Source organism: Falco punctatus, assembly GCF_963210335.1.
Source record: "Falco punctatus genome assembly, chromosome: 1".
In the NCBI taxonomy this organism is placed as follows: domain Eukaryota; kingdom Metazoa; phylum Chordata; class Aves; order Falconiformes; family Falconidae; genus Falco; species Falco punctatus.
Window position 1 is genome coordinate 19,372,275 of NC_137580.1, and position 9,408 is coordinate 19,381,682.

At 48.0% G+C, this 9,408-nt stretch overlaps 1 protein-coding gene across 10 annotated transcripts in view; it reads right to left on the bottom strand.

The window, feature by feature from the left end:
• The window catches only part of BLTP1 (bridge-like lipid transfer protein family member 1), a 133,141-nt gene extending 123,823 nt beyond the window's left edge, over positions 1-9,318 (bottom strand). For 8 of the 10 annotated variants that reach the window (XM_080373538.1, XM_080373534.1, XM_080373535.1 and 5 more), the window contains exon 1: positions 1,100-6,382. In XM_080373538.1, the coding sequence (XP_080229664.1) occupies positions 1,100-1,420 (321 nt within the window). In that variant the 5' untranslated portion in view covers positions 1,421-6,382. Of the gene's footprint in view, positions 1-1,099 lie in introns of all 10 variants that reach the window. The other 2 variants (XM_080373531.1, XM_080373532.1) reach the window with 2 other exon arrangements.
• Positions 9,319-9,408: the final 90 nt, after the last annotated feature.

The following is a 9,408-nucleotide window of genomic DNA, read 5'->3' on the forward strand; positions in this document are numbered from 1 at the left end:
ACAGCCAGTTAGAGCCAACTGTCTGATCCGACCTTAAATACCACTGTTACCAAGGGCTGTTTGAATAACCTATTAACATACTTTTACAACAAGTTCACAATCCTACGCTCTAGTTTTTCTTCTCAGTTGCCAAGATCCCCGGCCCGATCGTTGGTCGGGTCATTACATTTTGCATAGAAAAGTTGGAGAAAAACCTGCACAGCCACAATAAGAAAAGTGCCAGAAAAGTATAATTAAATTACACAACAAATGAACTCCCATGGCAAGAACTGCAGTCATTTTCATATGAAACCTGGCAAAATTGCACGGTGTGGTAAACTGCCAACTTTGGAAGTTTTCGCAAAGTTCAGCGAAGGTTGCTGCGGTGAGACACCTGAAGATGGGAAACAAACCCAGGCGTGGGTGATGACCGGGATACCGGCTACACGCTAACCTTTAAAGCGCACCTCCACCGTGCCAGCACGTCAGAGCACGTTACACCACCGATTACACCCAACACCCCACCGACAGCACCCGGTACTAGCACCTCACAGCCCCGGCGCAGCACAAGGCAGGTGGTGCCGCGCCGGGCCGGTGTGTGCGCCCCGGAGGGCCGCGGGGTCCCGCGGAGGCCGCCTGCCACCGGCGCGGGGGGCAGGGACGCAGCTTTCCGCGGGCCAGGCAGAACGGGAGGCCCCGGGCTCCCCCACCTCCCTCGCCACACGGCGGTAACCGACAGGAGACATACGGGGAGGGGAGAGAACCGGGACCCGGAAAACCGGAGGGGCTTCCCCTGGCGCCGCTCCCTCTGAAAACCGCCGGGAGAAGGGACCCGCCGCGGCCGGCAACGCAATGCCCCGCAGGGCGGCGGAGGCCACCCCCGCCGGCAGCGCGGCCCCCAGCCCCCACCCAGCACGGCGGAGGCCCGTGGCGGCACCAGCGCGCTGCCGGCGCTCGGCCCCCCTCAGGCCGCTTCCCCTCGACGGCGGCGCGGCCTGACAGGCGCGGGGGCGGCGGCGGGGCCGGCCCCTCCGCCCCCGGCCCGGTGGAAACGGGAAAGCACCCCCGCCCCGCCCGCGGCGGGCAGCTACCGCCCCCGCTCGGCGTCCCCCGCACTTACGCCATCGCCCTCCGCGGCGGCTTCACCACAGACCCGGAAGCGGCGGCGGCCGGGGCCCTCCCGCACCTCACGGCGAAGGCCGGGCCGCCCCGCCCACAGTGCCGCCGGGCCGCAGCGCCGCCGGAGCCAACCGCGAGGCGCCGCCGGCCCGCGGGGCCAATGGCAAGGCCGGCGGCTCCCGAGGGGGCGGGCAGAAGGGGCCGCGCCGCCAATCGGAAGAGGCGGTGCCGGCCCTGTGTGTATATGCGCGCGCGGGGAGGGCAGGGCGCCTCCCTGCCCCTGCACGGCGAGAGGGGCGGTGCGCTGCGCCGCGCCGCGCATGCACGGGCGGGGCTGGCGGCGCGGGCTGGCCGCCGATGCGAGTGCGGCTGTGAGGCGCCGCAGGGAGAAGCTGTGGCAGCTCTGTCCACCTCCTAGGGCCGCTCGGTGCCCCCGCCCGCCCGGCCCGCGCCCCTCGGTGAGGGGTTCTGGGGCGCGCCGTGTCGGCCTCAGGCGTGCGGGGCCGCGCCTTGGCTGCCCGGCGGGGAGCGGCGGCACGGACGCGTCGGTCTGTTTGGGACTTCCCGGGCGCGCGTCCTGCGGGCTCCGTCGGCGGCATGAGGGGAGACCGAGCAGCGACCGGCTGCGCGGCTCTGGCCGGGCGGTGGCTGCCGCCGAGGCCCGGCCCGAGGCTCCGGGGTTGCGGCTTGCCTGGTGCCAGGGCCGGGCCGCCGCACCCTACCTGGGCAGCGCCGTTAGCCGGCCGCCTGTGCCCCCTCGTACCGGCTGAATGCATCCCCTGGCGGGAAGGCGGAGCCCCCGAGCCGGGACAGGCTCCCCGGCCTGACGGCGAGGGCTCCCTGCGGGCTGCCTAGACTCGCGGCGAAACCGCGCCGAGCCCCGCTCCCGCCTCGTCGGGCTGAGGGCCGGCGGCTTCTCCCTCCTCCCGTCCCGCCGGGCCGAGGGCTGAGGGCCGCCGGCGGCTCCCCCCACCCCGCACTAGCTCCCGCAGGCCCCCGGTTGTCCTCGCAGAGACCCGCTGGCTCGGCCCTGGGCGAGCGCGATGGCCGTGGCCCGTAGCCCGGCGGGGGATCGCCCCCTCCCGGCACCCTGCGCAGCGCGGCCGGGCGCTGCCATGCTCGGCGCAGCTTCAGGCGGCCTCCGCCCGGCACATGAGCTGTCATCAAAGCGAGCGTTATCTAACGAGGTTTATCCTTCGTGTGTGTTTATTACATTCTTATCATACTAAGCATACGAAAGAAAATATTGTTTAAATATTTCTGGGTTTCATACCGAAGCCCCCCTTTGCACCGCCTCCCGTGCGCTCCGGTGATGCGCTGACCCGCTGTGTCAGAGGGATGGATGGATGGATGCTCAGGGCTCCAGAGGCTCTTCCAAATGTTTTGATCCACATGGTGCCTCAAGGCTTTAATGAGGACCATGCGGCTAAGTCACATGAAGAAATTTTAGCTCGAAACGAGCACTAGAGCTTGGGGCAAGGCAGGTCTTTGCCTGGTGTAAGAGATGGAAAAAAAAGCTTTAATGCTCATACAAGCTAGAAAACTGAAATATGGAATTAACGCAAGGGAAAATATTTGCCCCTCTATGACTTTGAACCTATTTGTTTCATAAAGGGCACTAATGTTTACCTTCTCTGTAGATGAAACATGCGCTTTCTTCTCAAGAAAATATTTTTATGTTTGAGAAGACCAAACTAGATTTATTTTTAAACTCTGTTGACTACAGAGCAGAATGTATCCCAGAACAAGCGAAATTACGGAAGAGGGAGAAACAGTTTCTGTTCTTAGTGTACCACCACAATTTAAAGTTAGCAGGATTGAAATAGAAAAGCTGGAGGAGCTGAAATTCTAGGTCTCACCACAGTTCCAGTGGTGGGGGGGAAACACAGAAGCTTTGGGTCTGCTTGGGCAACATAAAATCAAGAACAGACTTACTCCACACAGTATTTTTAAATAAAGGCCAGCTAAATTCCAACATGCTACTGTGTTTCTGTCAGAAATTAGTACACATTGTGTAAGTTAGTACAAATGTGCGTATTTGTAGCACGCAGTCTAACCACATGCTTCACTTTGCCTTATGATAGGCAGCAGCACTGCAGTTTTAAATGCCTTTGGTCTCTTTCTTTGCTAATGCAGCAGTAATAAGAACTATTTCCAAAACTGAGAACAAAGAGTAATTTTAGTAATTGATGGCAACGGTTCTATGTCATTTTTAGATTTGTAGATGTTCAGTTTTCAGGTCCCTCTGTTTTTCACACCTCAGACTGTCAGCATCATCTGGCTCGGTCTAAACAAACTCAGCCTTCTTGGGCTGTCACCAAAGCGTGGAGCCTCGCATGTGGATGACCGCAGCAGGTCACTGTGTCACAGCCTGGAGCTGTGGAAAGCCTTGGGTGCTGGAGTTTCTTTTGTCAGGTGGGCGCTTGGTGTTACTATGTTGAAGTTCCTGACCCGGTAAGGGCAGTTCCTTGGGGGCAGGGGTGTTGCTTGGGTGCAACAGGGAGTGGAGCTGGTGGCTGCTGTAGATTAGCGCTGACATGGGGTTTGTGGATTCTCACAGCACCCCTGCCTGATTGCCTGCTTCTTATTTGAAGATTGCATTTTTGGGGATGTTTGTCTGTGTTGCTGATTTCCATCACCAGTTTCATTCCTTCCATTACCTCCCATGACCTTTTTAGGGAGTGTCCACAAATTAGCTCCTGGTCTTTTCCTCCACTTTCTTTTCCTTCTCTCTCTTCTTAAAGGAGTTTCCCCTTCATTTTCTTCCCAATAAGTAACGATACTGGATTGCTTTTTTCAGGTCTTCCTTCTGTAAACTGATGCCAGACAGTGAAATATATTCGACATTTGAAATTTATTTGGAGAAATTACTTTTAAAATGGTACACAAATAATCAAAGCTTCAAGCTATGTTATCCACATAAACCAAAAAAGCTCAGGTGATAAAAGGAGTTTGTCTTTGCTTTTGTCTTCTTTAATCCAGTTGATTCAGACCTGAAGTACTAAGAAAGCCCCTCCCAACACACGAGCCATTCTCGAGGTGGCTTGAGATTAACAGATTAAATACAATGCACTGCAATGCAATTCAATACCTTAAAAGTAGAGTAACATAATGACTGTCATAGTTAGATTCACATTTCAGAGTGGGGTGCCAAGTCTGGGAGTTCTTTCAGTCCTGTCTGCTCTGTAATATACTGGAGGCTTGTTTGCTTTTGGGGGGAAACTGGCGTCGTCTGATGTGTATCACAGCACACAGCACAAATGGCCTGGCTTGAGCGTTGTCCCTGGGTGTAACTTCAAGCTTGCACAAGTGTTTCTTATGGTCTAGAAAACAGAGAGTAGTTCATCTTTAATTCTTTGCAGTGTACGACGTTGTGTTATCAGCATGGGAATTAAAAAAGACATTTTATAAATGTTGTCTCATCATATAACTTTCAACTTAAGGAAAACTATAACTCCATCCCCTACACTTTAACTTATTTTATGTCTGGTGGCATTCCCATTTGCCTCAGTATGTTTATTTTTATGCTTAAAACTCCAAGACTTTCTTTGTAAGGAAAGAGGAGTAGTTGAGTAAAAGCACCATCTTTAAATTATTTATACCCTTTCTGTTTTGCAGTGGAAGATGCTTCTCTGAACATTGTTCTAAAAGCTCCCAAGTCTTTTAATTCATATGCTTTATCTTTGGTTGATGTCATCCAAGGGTCAAAGTCAAGCTAATGTTGAGGCTGGCAGAATTTATTTATACAGAAGCAGAAGCTGCTGGGGACATGACACCATTTAACAAAAGCAAAACTGTGACCGGGAACATTCATACCAATTTCCCAGATTTACCTTGTTAGTGCAGCTGGGTTCTCCTGGCATTTTCCAGGGGAACAGAGTGGTCGTTGCTCCAGCTGACACCACCCGGTTACTCACAGTCATAACCCCTCTAAGCTTGGTCACACTGGCGCTCCTCCTTCAGTAACGCTGCAGAAAGCCCGCCTTGCAACAGTTATTCTCTTCTTGCAATTAGGTGAGCAAGTTCTTACTAAACTGCCATATGCAATCACTTAAGTAATATGGGTCTTGTTTGTCTCTCGGCCTGCTAATCCTGGCAACATCCTTTCACAGTGATCTGGGACCCTCTGCCCCAAGCGCTGGGAGAGCAGGCAGGGACCTAACCCAAATGTGACCGCAGAGCCTTGAACCTTCCCTTCCTTCTACTGCATCTGTCCCCACCCCAGCTCCCATCTCCACCTGTATCCCCCAGAGCAACCAGGCTCCTGCAACAGCCCCCTCACCAGCCCGGGTAAGCACAATCAGGCATTCACCATTGCAGAATTAGAAGCTGATTCACTGGCATTGATTGCTTTATGAGACAAATCATTTAATCAGGAAACCATAAAGAGCTGCTTCATAGTCATCAGATTGAAAAGTCCTTGTCAGGCAACCCTCTTGCAGGGAGCTCTCTGATAGTATCGTTGGGGAATTGTGTTCTTGGTGCTGTGTTCAGTGTCACAGGAGGAGGCAGAGTGTGGACACGAGTGTCTTGCACCTTGGGCTGGGCTCTGGCTTGGGTGGACTGAGAGCAGTGTGGTAATCAACCCAGAAATTAAAATATTTCCTTCATTCGCCCAGCTCTGAGAAAACAGTCATAAATAAATAGAAAAAAGCGTGTTACTACTGGTCTATATGTTATGAAACAAAATCCTGTCTTCAGCTGTTCTTTAGTGAGTGCTTTGAAGTTGCTGGGCCTGTGAGTATAGAAATGGAAGTACTGGTTGGTTTATGCCTTCTCTAAATAACATCAGTGTTTACTATAAGGCTTAATTCTAGATTACATTAAAAACAAACACTGAGCTTAGACATAAATAGATGCAAATACTCTTTATGCAAAATATTTTTGACACTGCAAAAACTCACTATAACATAAGCCGGCAGCCAATGGGCCAGAAACACCCACTTCTTTTTAGCTTAGTGCAAAATCTTAAGTTCTTTTGGCTCTTTCTTTCTTGTTTTTTTTTTGAGGATAAAATCACAGACACTCAGTTCAGAAAACAAACAAATATTAATAATTTGTATTGAGTACATGATTTGCCAGAGCTGGAAGTCACTTGTTATCAATTACAGAATTAATTTATTTTGTACTTGACCTTTCAGTACTCACAGTGTCTTGTTTTGCTTCTAAAGCATATTTGTCCAAGGAGCTTCACCACAGATTGTTTGTCTTTCCATGGAAGTTGTCCATCTCATGGTGTACCCAAAAAACTGATTCCCAAACAGGTTCCTCCTGAGCTGGAAGAAATCCTCCTTACTCTGAGAGTGGTTTACTGGTGTCTGGATCTGTACATCCAGATCTTACATGAGTATAGGAAAAACATGGAAGGATCAAACTATTCTTCATTAAATCCATAAATAAAATCTAAAGGAAAATATAATATACCCTACATAAAGGATACACTGTCATAGTCTTTCTCTCTATATATACATACTCTATATATAGAGTATGTATATATATGTATATATACATACTCTCTACATATAATATACATACTCTAAACCAAACAACATAGTTTTCACTTTGATCAGCAGAGTGGTATGTGAGAATTACTAACAGAATATGGGTTTTATTTTAGTTTCTTCAAACAATCATTATTTTTATAATTTTTTCCTTCTGAGGTGATTAATGATTATAAAACAACACTGATAATAAAATCTGCATTTTATAACAGGTGCTGTGTGCCAAGTTCACAGGAAAGATCTTGTGAATCTCATTCAGGCCTCTTGCATACAGATTATGCTGTGAGGAAACGGGCATCAAACCACATAAAATGAATGCTGATTGCAGCAAGCCCAGAGTTTAGCTTGTAGAAGCCAAAAGCTTTTACTGACAACTTGTTAAGATTTATCTATCAAAACTGTTTTCAGACAGCACTAAAAATCCTATTTCCGTGAAAAATTGTGACTTTTAATTTCAGAAAATGACAGGTGAAAACAGGCAAATAGGTATGGATCCCATGATATCCCATCACTGTATCTTGGCAATTATGAAAACACATTTGTGTGTCATTGCGTTGCACCTGCACAAGTTTTTTCCACAAAATCTGTTAGTTAATATTGTAAAACCATGCCTTTCTCACCTGTCACCTTTCTCACATCACTCACTAGGTATGCACACATGAAGCTTAATTGTGCTACTGCTTCCTTTTTTGGTACGTTGGGGTTTTTTTTCTATGGATTATAACTTCCTTACTATTAAAGGAAATTGTTGCTATTAAGGAAGTTATTGCTGTTTTAAGGGTCCCTGAGATTTCCTTTAGCTTGTGTTTTCCTGTGATCTGTTCAGTGAAGCCATTAAAAACCTGCGCCTGGCTTCAGGTGCATATTTGGAAGCCCCTAAAGACCCCAGGTGTCCTTCCTGCTCCCTGACATGGCCCCAGGAACCACAGGTAACAGCAATATCCAGTGCTGCAGAGCTACATCTCGACTCTTTCTCCCCATTATTTTTTTTTCTGTCTAGTTGCATTATTGATTTATGCTGGATTTTATTGGGTGTCTATAGCCCTATAAATAGTTGCCTGTAGGGTAACTAGAAGCAGTTACATCCATTCTTTCAGTGTGCATGTCTTATAGCTCTACAGCATCACTTTATTAATAGCAAATTATATTTTATGGTGTTCTGTTGGTAATAAATGTCATCAGATGGTAGGTTAGCTTCAGCTTTTGTTCTTAAATTTCTCTTATTTTTAGTTATTCCTGCTCTCAGAAGGGCATTGTGCTGGAACACACTATTAGAAGACTTCGTGTGCTAGATGTATAGGCAATTTGTGTAAGCCTTTTGTCTAGGCAATCTAAAACCTATTTTGAACATACAATGAGAAGTATTTACTAAGTCAAGTTTCTTCTTTAAACTGGAGACCCCATTCCTGGCCCTACCAGTTATCTAGAAGAATGAACTGGCACACAGCAAGTGGGTGTAATACCCTGTTGCCAGAGAAAGAGGTGAAAGCACAGTCTTTTTGGCAGTTTGTGACTATTTTTAACTTTAATTTCCTTTGTAATTACTTCCTTTCCTGGATTCATAAATCTGCAGTAGCCTGTTATATAAATCTCTTCTATCACATGTTTACAAATAATTCTGGCTTAGATTCCATGTTCTTTGCATTTTGGAAATTCCCACAGACTTGACGTTTAGGTGTACAAAGACATACACAGGGTATCACCCCATGTTTAATACTAGCTTTGTACAATAAGCCTTTTGTAATGACAAATACCCACCTACATTTCTTTTACATTTTTACTTCTGTCCTCTAGTGTTTTTGTTGGAGAAGCTACTTTTCACTTGCTGTCTCAATGACTGCTGTGTGGTAGGATAATACTGAAACTTGGTGGGGGCTTATTCCTTTCGTTACTTGTTCATTTTTGGTTTTGTTTTTAAAAAAAAAATGAAAAAGTGGGAGAATCCAACAGTGAATTCTTCATGCACAAATATAACATGGATTTTAAGGGGTGTAAATTGTGCAGCTCAGGCAATAATCATGCTTAAGTGCAGTTTTTAGGAAAATGATTCAGAGGTGAAAGAAGAGATAAAGGGGAGGGGAATCAAACATATACTGGAAGGAGAAAAAAGGTAGCTAAAGGCAATAATTGTGGCATAGAAAACTGGGCCAAAGGCTCTTAAAATTGTGCTCATGGAGAACCATTGTGCACAGGAGACAGTGATAGTCAGCTGTGCAGCAAATTGTTGTGTATGCAACTTCTCCGTGTTCAGCAACTGAAATGCACGTGGCCTGTGTGACCAAGGGCTCTGGGAGTTGCCTAGGAGGTCCCCTAGCACATCACACCTCTGTAATGTCATCTTTGCGATCTTTTGGGAATAGCTGCCTGTGCAGTGGTACTGCGAGACCGCAGAGGTGACCACATGCAGCTAGAGCAGTGCCTGCTCCAAGGAGTGGGTGAAACGACTGCTGTGTAGGCATTTTCCAGGTCTTCTGAGAGTCTTCCAGGATAAATGGGGAAAATATAGGTGAAGCATTGGCAAAGCTGTAAGGACACTATCTTAATGTGGATACCTGCACATGGAAAAGCTACAGTGTCATACTGGAAAGATACTGCATCTTACTTTCAAGGCTTACAACATTTAAGGATGAGCAAGGTGACTTTAAAAAATGTTACTAAAATAACAAGTGGCAGCAGAAAGAGAAAAGGAACCACTTCAAGATGCACTGTGTTCAGGGAATTAATCAATGAGGAGCTCAGAGTCATGGAGAGCTCCTGAGCCCGCACCTTGGAGACTGATGTAGCGGGATCACATCGGGGGAACAAGCAG